This window comes from Cricetulus griseus, chromosome 5 (genome assembly GCF_003668045.3).
Source record: "Cricetulus griseus strain 17A/GY chromosome 5, alternate assembly CriGri-PICRH-1.0, whole genome shotgun sequence".
Lineage (NCBI taxonomy): Eukaryota > Metazoa > Chordata > Mammalia > Rodentia > Cricetidae > Cricetulus > Cricetulus griseus.
This window is the reverse complement of record NC_048598.1, coordinates 191,967,628-191,984,135: the sequence shown is the minus strand read 5'-3', so window position 1 is coordinate 191,984,135 and position 16,508 is coordinate 191,967,628. Positions and strand designations below refer to the sequence as shown.

The following is a 16,508-nucleotide window of genomic DNA, read 5'->3' as shown; positions in this document are numbered from 1 at the left end:
GCTGGCCCTGGGATCTATAAGAAGGTGGGTTGAGCAAGCCATGGGAAGCAAGCCAGTAAGCAGCTCCCCTGCATGGCCTCTGAAACAGTTTCTGCCTCCAGGATCCTGTCCTGTTTGAGTTCCTGTCCTGACTTCCTTCAGTGATGAACAGCAATGCTGAAGTGTAAGCCTAACACCCCTTTCCTCCCCAACTTGCTTTTTGGTCAAGGTGTTTTGTCAAAGCAACAGAAACCCTAAGACATTGTGTGACCCAGGCCATTTAACAACAACCCTCAACACTTAGTCCACCAGTATAGGATTAAGAATAGAAATGTTTCAGTTTGTACTTTACACAGATCTAATCATTCAAACTGTTTTTCCTGTGTGACCAGTGTTGGAGCCTACTGTATTATATGATAGAAACTAGAGGAACTGCAAAGCTCAGTTCATCAAATAATAATCATGGGGTGTTGTGTTTTCCAGAGAAATCTTTGGAGCTAAAGTTGTGTTTACAGGTGTGTGGTGGCAGGAAACTGAGCAGGGAATGGTCCCCTGTGGGTCTCAATGCATCATTTACCCTGGGAAAATGACATTTTTCAAAAGATGATAAACCATTTCTCTTGAACAGCTTCCTGATAACCAAGCAGCTTGGATCACAATGGGCCTCGTGTGTGTTGTATGCGCTTTGGACTTCACAAATAGCCACTGACTGTTAACACTGTGTAGTTTGGGAAGATGTAGACTGTTGTTTGCTTTGTAGAATAGCCTCACTCCTAAGTAATCCACTAATTACCCAGCCAGAGCTGTGTTGCCATACATCCAAGGAATGTGCCTTAAATTAAGAAAAAGAAATAGAATCCTAAATTACTCCATCCTTTAAAGTAAGTGGTTTCTAGGTGGCTCCTAAGATAGTAAAGATTAGGGCAATTAAGTAAATTAAGTCTTAGCTTCGAGGTTCACTTCTAATTGTATCTTAAAACATTGCTTCCTGTCTTCCTAATGTATCTCCGAGAAGCCACTCCCCTCTTGGCTCTCTGCATGTCATGTCCTTTCATTTGAAGACTTTGTGAGTCAAGACGGTAGAAGTGTTTAGGGGGAAATACTCCATCACTTAATGCTACAGGGCCAGCATGTGTTCTTAGAGAAAAAAAAAAAAGAAATAGGTTCTTGTTTTTTAGAAATGGACATTTTTTGACCCTTCAATAAAAATGAATATGTTAGTTGATATATATATATATATACATATATATATATATATCAGTGTGTGTGTGTGTTATAGATGACTAATTACTAAACTCTATTTCCTTATTATCCTATATTGTTGATAATAATAACTTTCAAAGACTAGAAATTTGTATTACTTCATTAAATGAGCTGAACAGATACAATACCTTGAGTATTAGAAACATACAACAGTTCTCACTCTCTACTGCCGGCTGTTCTTGAACACTCTGTGGTATTGCAGACGAGACTCAAACTTAAAGCCATGCTCCTGGCTCAGCTCCCCAAGTACTGGGATTACAAACATGATCACAACATCAGGGTCAACTAGTGGTAGCTGCTCGTTTCATATATTCCTAAGAATCCTTCCTTTGCTGGAATTTGTTTAGAAAACATGAAGATAGGTGACTGTTGTTTGATCCCACCACAGGTGTTACAAGCCAGGGAAAATGAAGGAAAAATCAACGAGACCAGAGAATGCTACAGGCCAGTGGCAGCCAGAGCCTCTCTTCTATACTTTGTTATTAACGACCTCAGGAAGATCAACCCAATCTACCAGTTCTCTTTGAAGGTAATGGCTGAAGAGGTGAAGGGAAATTAGCAATCTTGGTAGATCGGGAAAAAGAATGAGGCAGGCCGTTTTAAGCCACCATTACACATATTAGGTATCCTAAAACATTACAAGAAAACATGTAAGTTTTCTCCTCACCAAAAAAGGTAACATTTTCAGATTGCCCCAAAATTCACATTTTGTGATCATAAGAGCCAGAATTTCAGCTCCTGCCTCTTTGACCCCAAAGGCCAGGTTCTGTCTGCCATGTCATTCCGCCCTTGGGAAAGGTCCTTTAATTCTTGCTGTCAGTTTTGAAACAAATGCCTATTGAGAGCAATTATCTTGCAAGAGGGTTGTCAATGAGTACACAGGTTGTTTTTGTTTTGTTTTTAATAAAAAAATTAGAGCTAGGCAAAGGGCACATATGGGACATCGAAAAGACAAAGAACCTGGTGGGGGGTGGTAACCATGGGAGCTGGGTGTGAGGAAGAAGAGGAGAAAGAGAATCTACTAAAATATACTTTGTTCAAAACACTGCAAGGTAATACCACATCAAAAGCCACCATACAACCTTGTGCAATCGTCAGTTAGCTTTACTTGAGTGGATTTTATGTAAAAAAAAAAAATTCTGATTTGTAGAAAACTAACCCAGTAAGCCTAGATTAACACATGTCCAGCTAGACAAAGGTATTCCAAGGAAACTACAGAGTGGTCCTTGTGAGTCTAACAGCAAAACTCCTATCGAGAATTGACAGATTAGATACAGCCACAAGAGTAAAATCCAGTCTTCTCACAATATTTAAGGTTTATGATCTTCAAGAGAGACTGTTAGGAAAAATGAAGAGATAAACTATGGACTGGAAAAACAAAACTCATAATAACAAAGAATTTGCTGCTGCGTATGAAGAACATAGACAGGCTGGATAGACATACTAAGAGTAAGAAGACATAAACATGCCTTATGAGAAAAATGTCCTACAGTGATCACAGAAATGAGGAATCAAAGCAGATTGAGGTCTTACCATATTCACTATAGGAGGACAGTCTTGTGACTCCCTGTTAAGTACAAGGTACAGTTTCAGTATGACATCACATTTTTTTCCAGGTATGGGCCCAAGAGAAGCATAAATACAAATACTCACACAAAAGTTGATCACAATGTTCATAGACCATTTTCTGTTAAAATTTGTAAACAATCCAAGGAAACTGCTCAGAATATAAAGAAATGAACTGCAGGTGCATGTGTTTATCATTTATCATGAAAATGTAGTGTTAGAGAGCAGAGTGGAACCATGAAGACTGCATACCATGTAAATTTCGTGTGTGTGTGCGTGTGTGTGTGTGTGTGTGTGTGTGTGTGTGTGTGAGAGAGAGAGAGAGAGAGAGAGAGAGAGAGAGAGAGAGAGAGAGAGAATTAGAGAAAAGGCAAGATTAATCTGCAGTGACGGGGTGGGTCTGTGAGGCTGGGACTCGGGACTCGGAGCAGATTGTGGTGGGAATGGAATCTAAGGAAGCACTTAAGAACTTTTCTTGTGGCAATGAAAGTAAAAGGGTTCTAGGGCTGGGAAAATAGCACCGTCAGTAAAATGCTTACCACACAAGCATGAGGACCTGAGTTCAAATCCCCAGCACCCATGTCAGGCATCAGGCATGGTGGAAGGAAGAGGAAGTGGAGGTAGAAACAGGTTCATGCCTTGAGCACGCTAACCGGTCAACATAGCCTAAATGGACAGCTCTAGACCAGTTCGGACCCTGTCTCACAAAACAAGGTTGACTACACCTAATTAATAATACCTGAGGTTGACCTCTGGCTTCCAAACACAGGCACATGAACACAGGTACACACCAGAATTAGTAATAATAAGTTACAGAGGGCTGAGGACACACACGTGCACACTGAAATTAGCAATAATAAAAACCAGAAGGCTGTGGATATAGCTCCGTTATAGAGCACTTGCGGAGCATATGCTAGGCCAGTATTTATTTCCTGTGTCTGACATCATTGGCTTTTTACTTTCTCTTGTATATACTACAAACCAAACCATTCTGTGCTCTCCTGATTAAAGTAGACCCATGTAGAGAGACAGATGCATACAAACCCTTGCATCCTCATTGTGACCAGACGTGAAATAAAATAGCAAATACTAAGAGTAATTTCAAAACAAGCAGTAAATCATAAGACATCCCAAAAGCAGTGGATGGAATTACATAACAGATAACATGATAAAAATATGCTAAGGACTTGGATAGACATTTCACTAAAGAGAGATGAAAATGACCAACAGCCATAGGCTAAATGTTTAACATCACTGATTAGGAAGACGCAAGTCAGAATTATAACAGGCATTGCCTCTTACAGGTTAAGGCTACCATAGAAGTAAGGGTGGTGAAAATGTGGAGCCCCTGCTTCCTGGGGATGTAGATCAGCCCAGCATCCATGGAAAAGAGGATAGCATTTCCTCAAAAATTAAAAATAGTATGAGCCAGCAGCAACCCCACTTGTAACTATATATCTAAAATAACAGAAAGAGCCTCTTTGAAGATACAAAGTGCAAGGCCCATCTTCATAGCAGGAATAGTGACAAGTTAGGCCAGAGGTAGAGACCATCCAAACGTCTGTCAAGTGGAAGACCAGTTAGCCTTTAAAAGGAAGGAAATTCTGAAGCATGCTACGACCTAGTAAAACCTGGAAGCCGTTATCGGGAGGGAAATAAACCAGTCACAAAGTTGAACACTTCCTGACTCCACTCACGTGAGACACCTGGAATAGTCAAAGAGATGAAGGCAAAGTAGAATGTGGTTGTCAAGGACTGGGGGTAGGGGCAGAGAATGAATGAATATAGCTGATAAATAGACAGACTCAGTTTTGCAGGATTAAAATGATTTGAAGTTGGTGACGTACCTTAATACTATTATACATTTAAAATAATTACAGCGTAATTATTTTATAGGCATTTCAACCATGATTTGAAAGTAATAAAATTGAAGACTATGTATGGAAGGACAGAGGACAGTTCAGTTGCTAAGACAGATATGGAGATGGGTTTTGTAGAATCATTTTAATAACAGTCAATGAACCATGCATACTGACAGACGCCTTATAATTCTAGCACTTGAGAGGCAAAGGCAACAGGATTGACCGAAGTCCAAAGCCACTCTTGTTTACAAAGTGAGTTCCAGGCCAGCCAGGGTAAATAACAGGAGATCGTGCCCTGTCAAATGGGCACATGTGCACACATACACACATGCATGCACAAACACACACACATACACATGCAAACGCATCATGACAGAAACCTTGAATGACTATTTGCTTTATGGCACAAACTCAAGACTGTTTTAGCAGCTCATGTAAGCCTCATAGAAGTCCCACCTTGTCTTCTCTCCCCATAGATAAAGAATAAAATGTGGGCCTGGAGAAATGGCTCAGAGATTAAGAGCACTGGCTGCTCTTCCAAGGGTCCTGAGTTTAATTCCCAGCAACCACATGGCGGCTCACAATCATCCATTATGAGATCTGGTGCCCTCTTGTGGCCAGCAGGCAGAACACAGTATACATAATAAATAATCTTAAAAAAGAATAAACTGTTCCCTGTGTCTGAGACTAGCTAGACACACAAGCATTACTTTACCCTCTCTCTAATAGTCACATTAATCCTTCCAGGCTTTCAACACACTGTTCCACAGAGCCATTGAACAGGCTGACAAGGTGGAGGATACTCAGGATCGAATTTGCGTCCTAATAGAGAGCATCACCCATGCCACCTTCCTCTACGCCAGCCAAGCGCTGTTTGAGAAAGACAAGCTCACATTCCTGTCCCAGATGGCTTTTCAGGTGAGGACATCAGTCACTTGAAGCTCCCTCGAACCCTAGGCCAACACCTCAGTTTGTTGTGTATTTTCCTCCTGCCAAAGGGAAACAGAAATACCTTCTCAGAAACTTGTTGACAAGGAACTTGAGCATGGAATGGCTTTTGCCTACAGTGCTTTGGTTTAGGTGACTGTCAACCATTACCCTAAGAAACACCAATGAGACGTTCTTTCATTTTCTCTTTTTCATTTACACGAACTCTCTAAGCTGCTACCAAAAATGTTCCTTGAGGTCAAGGTTATGAATCCAGATCTGAGTTTCTCACGGCCCTTTTAAAATCTTCACATGGGCTCTCATTCATGTTGTCGATAACGACAGAAGTTCTGCTCTAAGATGCATAGTATCCCATTATATAATGTCTTTTGTTTATAATTATACATTATAATTGTAATTTATTTGTATAAATTAATTAGCTTAATTTAACCATCCCACAATGTAACCACATATCAAAACATCACATTTTATTACATATATATATATATATATATATATATATAATTCAATTAAAATATAATTTAAAATATTTTTACCTCAAGGAATAAGTAAAAAAAGCTCCATCCAAGCCTCATGCTCCTGTTTTTGGTGAGTCCAGCTTGTCGTTTGTTCCTTTTTCACGAAACAGCTACAGAAGCCTCTGCTTAAATAAAGGGGTTGATGATAAGTAAGGAAAATGACTCTGGGTTCTGATGAAATAAGCACGCTATTAGGAGCCAATCCAGTGGGGTAGTTATGAAAGCTCCTCTCCTACATGCTGTTTATTGCTGCAGGTGTTGGAACTGGAAGAATTGGACCCTCACAAGTATTTTCTATTCATTGCTGGTTTGGGTTTTGAGATCACACGCACAATCTAAGAGTCTATTTCAAATTCAGAATGGGATTTTTGCCAGGCATGCTTGTTTACTGGTGGCAGCTTCTTGTGTTGTGATTTTTGATGGAAACCAATTCATCTTTTGCACTTGTGTATTCTCTCAAGATTTTGTTGAGAAGGAATGAGATCGACCCCCTGGAGTTGGATTTCCTGCTTCGGTTCACAGTTGAACACACTTATGCAAGTCCTGTTGATTTTCTAACCACTCAGTCATGGAGTGCTCTCAAGGTACACGAGAAATTTGCATTCTCAATTCTTAAAGCTTTTTGTTTTTTTCAAATGATACTTTTTAATATAGAGAAAACAGTTCATAAAAAGATGCTATAGAGGGGGCTGGAGAGATAGCTCAGTGGTTAAGAGGACTGCTGCTTTTCCACAGGGCCTGGGTTCAATTCCCAGCCCCCACGTGGCAGCTGACAACTGTCCGTAACTCCAGTTGCAGGGAATCTTACACCTTCACACCAATGTACAAAAAATAAAATTAAATAAATTATTTTTAAAAGATAATATGGATATCCCTTACATTTTAGAAACATACTATATACTTTGCATGCATGTCTTATTTTCCTATCCAAAGATAAAGGAGCTTTTGGCCTATGTATGGGAGGAAAAGTTATTAGTAATTATGCAAGTCTATCCCTTTGATAAAAAATCAAAGGATATAAAAGATCATTCTCTAATTTAGCTAAATCTAGTTTCTTCATTCTGCTTCGTTTTTTTTTTCTACCTTTTCTCAATAGTTTTTGTAATTGGCAATACAGTATTTTATTCTTACTATAAAGTGATTAAGATAGGGCTGGAAAGATGGTTCAATTGATGAACGGCACTCACATAATGCAGATGTGGTGGAGGCAGAGACAGGAGGAGCCCTGAGCTTGCTGGTCAGCAGATATAGTACGATTGGAAGCTCTGGATTCATTGAGAGACCCTGTCTCTTAAAAAAGAAGGCTGATAAGCAGGGTAGTGGTAGCACACACCTTTATAGTCCTAGCACCCAGGAGGCAGAGGCAGGCAGAACTCTGAGTTCAAGACCAACCTTGTCTACAGAGCGACTGCCAGGACTATACAGAGAAACAATGTCTCACAACCCCCCTAAATAATTATGATAATAATAGTAATAACATAGAGGGTAACTGAGGAAGACCCTAACATCCACCTCTGGTTCTCCTCATGCGTGTGCGCGTGCGTGTGCGCGTGCGCGTGCGTGTGCGCGTGCGCGTGCGTGTGCGCGTGCGTGTGCGTGTGCGTGTGCGTGTGCGTGTGTGTGTGTGTACATGCCTATGTGTGCACACACACATATATATGCATATACCACATCTATGTATCTGCACATACACAAATAACCGTGTTTAAGCAAAACCAGATTTATGACTTGTATTTCAACCCCAGTCATCCTTACTCTTTGGTTGGCTGGTTTGTTTGGTTTTTTGTTTTGTTTTGTTTTTTGAGTCAGAGTTTCCCTATGTAACAGTCCTAGATGTATTGGCACTTCCTTTGTAGACCAGGCTGACCTGGAACTCACAGAAATCTGCCTGGCCCTGATGCCCAAGTACTGGGATTAAAGCTGTGGGCTGCCATGATGGCCTTACTCTATTTTTCTGCCAGAAGATCTTATTGCTGATAGTTCCTCATCTCCAAGGCCCTGGATAAGCACACACTAGTCTGCTCTGGTTTTGTTCTAAGAAGCAAATGTCCCCATATACTGAAAATAATGTGTACTTTATTTTTATAGTGTATTGAGATCCTCTTGGACTTTTTGTAAATGCTGTGTATGTGTGTGTCTATGTATGGGCATCCATTCAGGTGTCCAGTGAGTACAGAAAGGGTATTGGATCCCCTGGACCTTGGTTTACAGGTGATTGTAAGGGGTCAGTGTGGATACTGGGAACTGAACTCAGGTATTCTGCTAGAGCAGTACGCTCTTAACCACATCCGTCCAGCCCTTACACAGTAGTTTTAGAAATTTGTATTTTCAATTTAATTATCACTTTAGAATTATGGATTGGTGGGCTGGAGAGATGGCTCAGCTGTCAAAAGCACTTCCTGAAGACCTGCGTTTGGTTCCCAGCACCCACATCAGGTGGCTTCCAGCTGCCTGTAACCCCGGCTCCAGGGGGAATCTCACATCTCTAGCCTTTGTGTGAGCTTTAGTTTGTGTGCACATACTCCCCATATACATAATTAAATTTAATAAAAAATAAATCTTGGGAAGAATAATTATGGATTCCTAATGTGTCATACCTCAGGGTCTCAATACAAAACAGACAGCACAAAGGGATGGGTTATGAACACAATAAGGAAAGAAAAAAAAAAGGCATTTTCTACAATTGCTGAAAAGGGAGGCAATGGAAGAGGCCAGCCAGCTAGAGCATTTGGCAAAGGAATGTGGTTACAGATGTTATGGTAAAGCACAAGGGGCACCTTGCCTGGGGGACCTTGGCGGATTCCATGGCAGGCGCGAGGGTGACCAAGATGGAGGGACAAACATGCCAGGCAGACAGAGCTCAGTGAGGAGTTTTATTAGGGGAGGGAAGGGGGAAGGAAAGAGAACAGAGATAAAGAGACACGGAGAGGACAGAATAGAAGAGGGAGACAGGAAAAGTCTTGTCTGCCCCAGGGGAACCATGGGGAACAGAGTTAAGAGAGAGAAGAGCCAGAAAGAGAGGAGAGCAGAGAGAGCTAGCGTTAAGTGGGTGGGTCCTTTGCACCTGCAAGCAGACTACAAAATCATGGAACCCTGGGCTGGCCAGGGTACTGCCTGAGTGCATTCTGCCAGGTGACAGGGGCAAGCCAGCATAACGCCTGAATCCTTACAACAGAAAAACATGCCGAATTAGGAAAGAGCTGGGAAGAAGTTGTGCTGCATCTGCCCTCACCGTGGACACAGCCACACAGCCCATTTCCTGCCAACACTTCTCACTGACCAGACTCAAAAGGCCAGAGACCTGGAGGTGTCACTGAGCCTCGGCTCTAAGTAGGGCAGGAAGGCATGCAGAATAATAGGAGGGATGCCCGTGAGTCTGTCTCAAGCTATGGACTGTGTTCACGGCATTCATGCGTGTTCCCATGTTGCCTTGCAGGCAGTTGCCCTCATGGAAGAATTCCGAGGCCTAGACAGGGACGTGGAAGGATCTGCCAAGCAGTGGAGGAAATGGGTAGAGTCGGAGTGTCCGGAAAAAGAGACGTTACCGCAAGAATGGAAGAAGAAAAGTTTAGTGCAGAAGCTGATTATTCTGAGAGCCCTGAGACCCGACAGGATGACGTATGCCCTGAGGTGAGCAATAAATGGCTTTTTAGGCAACACAGAAGAAACTGGTACCAGGAGGGAGGAGGAATTCTGCTAAGATTTCAGTTCTGCCATCACTGTTACTGTTAACTGTGGCGCAGCACTGAACAGTGACTAGTCTGTAAACAGACTCCGCATACCCTTCCAAAGAGCTTGATTTCGGAGTGAATTTGAGGGGTAAAGAAATGGTGGGTTTGTTCATGGAAGGTCTGGGTATCAGCAGGGTGGTGAGATTGGAAGCATGCATTGTCCACTTACATCATTTTTATGTATTAGCCGAATGCTGGCTCCAAAGGTTTTTGCACATCAAACAAAAACAGCAAACCCACTTCTTGGAGCCACTCGTGGCCCTGACCCTGTAACTTTACAGTCAGAACACTTTAAAAGCAGAAACTGCAATCCACAGGGCAGTTTCAGTGGCTTTTTCTCTGCCCTCTTGACTTCTAAATGGCAATACCCTGCTTAATTCACACAATTCTTCTTTTAATTTGAATCCACCAGCCAAAGTGTTCTCAGCTTCATCCCCCCCTCCCACCCCCAGGACCGAGTGTGATGGTTTTTCTTCCACAGTATCCATGTGTCTCAGGTCCTCGATTTGCTTTGTCTAGTTTGGCCAATTTTCCCTTTGCAGAGGCTTCTGTGGAACCGTGCTTTTAGAAGTTCAAACTGCTTAGCAGTACTTGCTTTCTGCTAGGTCTGATGCTGCTGGAAAATAATCCCTGCTTAATTGCACTTCCCTGCTAGAAACACCCTTAAAAAAAGCATTTGTATATTCATGAGAAGCCCAGCAGGCTGGAAAATTGCACTGTGGCAAATCTAATGAACTCTTAATAAGTAATGGGGGGTCTGGTAGGAGGTTTGGGGGTTACAAAGCCATATGTGGACAGCTGATGGTACACGGGGGGGGGACCCTAAAATGCCATGTAGGCTTCTGATTTTCAGTGTCTCAAGTCGGGAGCAATTTCATCAATACACCTCCTGCATAATAAATCTACTTGGATTCCTGCAGCTCTCCTAAAGACACCTCTTAGAGCAAACATAGTTTCTTTCTTGTACCCAGCTTACCCAAACAGTGACGCTTTTCAAGTTGAAAAATCAGTCATCCAAAATTTTGTTTTGTTTTGTTTTCTTGGGGACGTGGTTGCTGTTGTTTTGTTCTACTTTTGCATGTTCTTCTCTTAAAACAGAAATTTTGTAGAAGAGAAGCTAGGTGCAAAGTATGTGGAGAGGACGAGGCTGGATCTGGCTAAAGCATGTGAAGAAAGCAATCCCGCCACCCCAGTGTTCTTCATCCTGTCTCCAGGTGTTGATGCCCTTAAAGACCTAGAGGTGCTTGGTGAGTAGCCAGGAGGCACCAGCCTCCCCTCCTCTCCCTCCCTCTTGTCTGCAGCCCCCTGCCCACCCTTTTCTTTTCAGTTATCTTTTTTTTTTTTTTTTCATTTGTTGGAGATTGGGTGTGTGGAAAATGCACAACTAATAACACTGTAGTCTGGAGAAATACTCCAACAGAACATTCATCTGGTTGGCATAATGCAAGGTTCTTTTGTGCCATTTTCCACCTTTTTGACGATATGAGGGCCAGAGGGCAATTTTCTCCATGCTCATGTAATCTTGTACCCCCTGTGACTAAATAATGGTCATTAGGGCAACTCTATTCGATTGTGTGAGACGTTGTCGCATTGTGCTCCAGATTACTGTTCCCCACAGCCTGCTCCAGGAATACCAGGTTAATGTAGCTGTGACCTGCCTGGGCTCCATTTAAATGCAGCCTCACAAGGTGAGAGCCGGTACATTTACCCAATGAGCCAATCCCTTCAAAAAAAAAAAAAAAACGGATGCCATATCTACCACATGTTGCTCCTTTTTCTGAGGGAGTTTAGAAAGCTCGCTAACAATGCTGCCATCTATCAAAATGTCAAAAGCTTCATTATCATAAAACCCAAGGAAACAACGACTTCCACAGGCTTTTCAAAATGCTTGCAGGGAGGCAGCTGGAGAGAGAGCTCAAAATAATGCCAAGGGAAACAATAGAGAGGTCATTAGGATTCCATAGGAAGCTGACCTATCAGGTGGCAGCTGTGACCACAGATGTAGATTAGACCAAAGAATTCCAGACTCTCCTCCTAAGTTAACATTTGTCTCTCCCCCCTCCTGCCACCCTCCACCCACCCTGCCCCCCCCCCATGTTGTATTCTCCACAGGCAAAAGACTTGGGTTTACAAGTGACTCTGGGAAATTCCACAATGTGTCTCTAGGGCAGGGTCAGGAGCTGGTGGCAGAAACGGCACTGGAGAAGGCTGCCACTGGAGGGCATTGGGTCATCCTTCAGGTGGGTAGGAAGCTTTCCTGGAAAACCCTGGTGTGAACCCAAAGGATAGGCCATGCTCTGATGCCCCACCCAGCAGAGAAGGGCTTTCATTCTAGCACAAGGGGATGTGCAGACTCTGCCCCATTCACAATGCCTCAGGTGAGAAAGAGATGGGCATGAACAAGCTAATAGAGACAGCTATACTAATGTCATAGTATGGAAAGATGTGTGTCCCTTCAAAGTCAACATGTCACTACAGAGTTCACAGAACACTGTATACATTCACATACATGTAATGCACACATATAATGTATAAGTTATGTATATTCTTCTACAATCTACTTGGCCCCTAAATAGTCATGTAGTCTGTTTGTAAATTAAGAAATTAGAGTAGACAATTCCTATAGTCCCTTCTAGAGCAGATACACACAGGTCTAAGATTCTATGACCTAGTGTCCTCCAGGGTAATCTTCTTGACCTACGATTCTAATAAGAGCCCCCAGAGACCCGGAACACAGGCCAACTCTGGGGAACCATGGAGCTGGACTGGTTCCTACAGCAAGCCCTGTTAGCCATCAGCACGACTGGTAATGGATATTTGGTGTATGATACCATCAGCCCAAATGTTCTTGAGGAGGCAACTAATGGAATGCCCATCTCCAGTCACTATGGCAAAGCTCTAAGGTCAATGTGTTTTCCATGTAGAGGTGAGGAAAGGGAGTCTTGGATTTGCCCACAGACATGGTTTGGCACAGTTACTGCTTAGTGCCAACCTTTTTTAAATAAACCACATACCCATTCTCTTCCAAAGTCCAGCATTGGCTTTCCCTGGTGTCTCTAGTGTAGAGGTTTGATGAATGTTGCATTTCTTCTTGGCATATCAAAACTTCTTCTGGGCCAGTCAGAAGGCTCAGTGACAATCTGATTTCAATACCTACAAGCCACTTTGGAAGAAAGAGAGTAGACTTTCAATCATCTCTGACCCCCCCACACACACATACATACACACACATGCCCACACAATCACACACACCACACATGCATACACAGTCACAATCCCACACATGCACACACACACACATCTCACACACATACACATCTCCCACACAGTCATACATTACACACATACCACATACACACACACATGCACACACTCACACCACACACATGCACGCACACATGTGCACACACACATACACACACCACACACATGCACACCACACACATGCACACCACACACATGCACACCACACACATGCACACAATCACACACCACACATACACACACTATACACACATCCCACACACACAGACACGCACGCACACACTCAAATACACAACACACATGCACACACAATCACACACCACACACACACTATACACACATACCACACACATGCACACACTCACATACACCACACACATACACACACATATACCCACACCACATATGCACACACAATGACACACCATACATGCATGCACACACACACTATACACACATATACTCACTCTAACAAATAACATCAGAAGATCAAAATTGCAATTCATGAAACTGAAAGCAAAAGATAAACTTGAGAGAGAAAGAGAGGGAAAGACAGAGAGAGAGGATGTGTCTTTGAGGAAGAGGAAGCAATGTATTGACTATGCTGGGATTTAAGAAGTAAAATATGTTAGGAGTACACAGAGCATCTTACCAAATGAGTGATAGCTCTCCTTTTAGCTAGCCTTCCTTCCCTAACATCTTTTGAGTCTATATGCTAATGAGGAGTTTGAAGAGAGGAGGTTTCCAAATGAAATAAGGGATCAGGTACATTTATGGCTGATAGAGCTTACACTTTCTTATACTTTATTAAGCTAACCCAGATATGTCTCAGCAATTGGATCTGAGCTATAACAAAGCAGAGTTGCAACTTCATCTCACAAGGGATTGGTGGGTCACTGTTTGAAGTAGGTCACATGGAGTGGTGGGTGTGGCTTTACAATGACAACCTACAGTGGTTTTACAGATTTAATAGGTTCAGTGGCCCATTCTATCTGGGCCTTTGCTTTTCTTTTTCTGCATAAAAACAAGGAGCAGGGCATAATGGCACATACTTGTGAATTCTTCAAGGCCAGAAACATGCCATGGCTCTCAGAGCTGTCAAGATACTTATATATAGGAAAAGGTTCTAATACTGTCGTTCAAATCCTATCCTAAAATGGCACAGGAATCATGAGCCCTGCTGTCTTGCAGAATGTCCATCTGGTGGCCAAGTGGCTGGGAACCTTGGAGAAACTCCTTGAAAAATTCAGCCAAGGGAGTCACAGAGATTACAGGGTGTTCATGAGTGCAGAGGCTGCACCTTCCCCGCAGGAGCACATCATCCCTCAAGGCCTCCTGGAAAATTCCATCAAGATCACTAATGAGCCCCCCACAGGAATGCTGGCCAGCTTGCATGCCGCTCTGTGCAACTTTGACCAGGTAAGAAAGCAGATGCAGCTGGGGTAACAGCAAGCCGGTGTCTTCTCAAGACAGTGAGGTGCCTTCCTCAACTGAGGCATCTCATTTAGACTGGAGGAGTGAAATCTGTGTGTGTGTGTGTGTGTGTGTGTGGCCACGTGCGCTCATGGGTGCTGCCTTTTCCTCCCTTTCTTTTTGAATCGGTGTGTGTTGATTGTAAGTAGCGGGTTTCGCTGTGATGTGTTAATGCATGTATATAGTGTAGACTTATCCTATCCATTCCTCATGCTCCTCACTGTGCCCCTCTTACTGATGTCCTCCCTCTGCAAAAATAGTCCCCTGCTCTATTTTCATGTGTATTATACTCTTTGGAAGAAATTTTAATGACTAGGAATACGTCTGTGTTTCATCTAAAGTTAAGAAAATGTAGCCCATTTTTTTAATGTCTGAAATGTCTATCTCATGAAGTAGTGTCTTGGCACAGAGAGAGCAGGTACTGATGATAACAGTGATGGCATTGGTACGGCATCAGTGTGGTGCTGTAGACCTGGCTTTGATAGTTCTAAGCTGAAAGCTGCTATTTTTTGGTTGATAATCTATGATAAATTCTACAGTAGGTACTTGTCACTGCCACCACATACCTGACAAAGAGCAATTGAGCGGGTAAGGATTTGTCTTTGCTCACAGTTTAAGGTGATACTATCCATGGTGGTAGGGAAGGCATGGTGACTGGGGCTCCATCCAATACCCTAGGAGTTTGCTGCTGGGACTCTTTGTAGCATGGTAGGGTCAGAAAGGAGGAGGAGGAGGAAGGGAGTGCAGAGGGAAGGAGGGAAGGCAGGAAGGAAGGAAGGGAGGAAGGAAGGCAGGAAGGCAGGAAGGCAGGAAGGAAGGAAGGGAGGAAGGAAGGAAGGGAGGAAGGCAGGCAGGGAGGAAGGCAGGCAGGAAGGAAGGCAGGCAGGAAGGAAGGCAGGCAGGAAGGAAGGCAGGCAGGAAGGAAGGCAGGCAGGAAGGAAGGCAGGCAGGAAGGAAGGCAGGCAGGAAGGGTGAAAGGGAAGGGAAGGGCGGAAGGGCAGAAGGAAGGGTGGCTGGGGAGCCGGGGCTGGGCTATGATCTTCAGTGCCCACCCCCTTGGAGCCCACTTACCCGATCTGTGTGCCACATTCCAAAAGGCCCACAACCTCACAAAATAATGTCACCACCAAGCAAACAGGTATTAAAACCAAGGAGCCTGTGCAGCACATTTCCCGTTGAAACTAATGCATTCTTATTTATATTTTTGTTTTCTTCCCAAATAATAGTATATGCAAATTAATATTAATTTAATTACAATCATTTCTTCACCCAAATTGCTGTATCTTACTGGATCACAATCTAGTCTTTGGAGTTCCTTTACTGATAGCACCATGGGTTGCTATTCTAATTTCTTAGAAAGCTTTGATAAGTACCGCTGTTATTAGGAGAGTGGAATAAGCGCTAAGGAGAAAGTATATATGACTTGATGATAAATACTGGGTACCCTGTTGGGAATGCTGTTTTTCATAAAGTACACCAAAATGCTTCACTTTTTTCTTTTCCCTTTTGTGGTCAATGCCAAGTTTGGTGAGGAAATTTTACTGCCTTAGTTAGGGTTTCTATTGCTGGGAAAAGCCAGCATGGCAGCTCTTATAAAGGACAACCTTTAACTGGGGTGGCTTCATTTTCAGAGGCTTAGTCCGTTATCATCATGGTGGAACATGGTGGCTTGCAGGCAGACAGTGCTGGAGGAGAAACTTGAGAGTTCTAGATCTGCAGACAACAGGAAGTGGTTTGAGACACTTCCTCCAACAAGGCCACACCTCCTAGTAGTGCTACTCACTATGAGTTTAGGAGGGCCACTCAAACTCAAACTACCACATATACTAAATGGTGACCTCTAGGATAAAATGTTGAGGGACATAGTTAATTCTTTATTTAAGTAATTTATAGCCTGTTATAAA

The 16,508-nt window shown here is 43.0% G+C and overlaps 1 protein-coding gene across 1 annotated transcript in view; it reads left to right on the top strand.

The window, feature by feature from the left end:
- Window positions 1-16,508, top strand: part of Dnah11 (dynein axonemal heavy chain 11) — a 298,245-nt gene that overhangs the window by 254,290 nt on the left and 27,447 nt on the right. Inside the window, exons 68-74 of the mRNA XM_027416426.2 lie at window positions 1,631-1,771; window positions 5,418-5,588; window positions 6,598-6,720; window positions 9,573-9,766; window positions 10,966-11,114; window positions 11,980-12,107; window positions 14,323-14,550. Of these exons, the coding sequence (XP_027272227.1) occupies window positions 1,631-1,771; window positions 5,418-5,588; window positions 6,598-6,720; window positions 9,573-9,766; window positions 10,966-11,114; window positions 11,980-12,107; window positions 14,323-14,550 (1,134 nt within the window). The remainder of the gene's footprint in view (window positions 1-1,630; window positions 1,772-5,417; window positions 5,589-6,597; window positions 6,721-9,572; window positions 9,767-10,965; window positions 11,115-11,979; window positions 12,108-14,322; window positions 14,551-16,508) is intronic.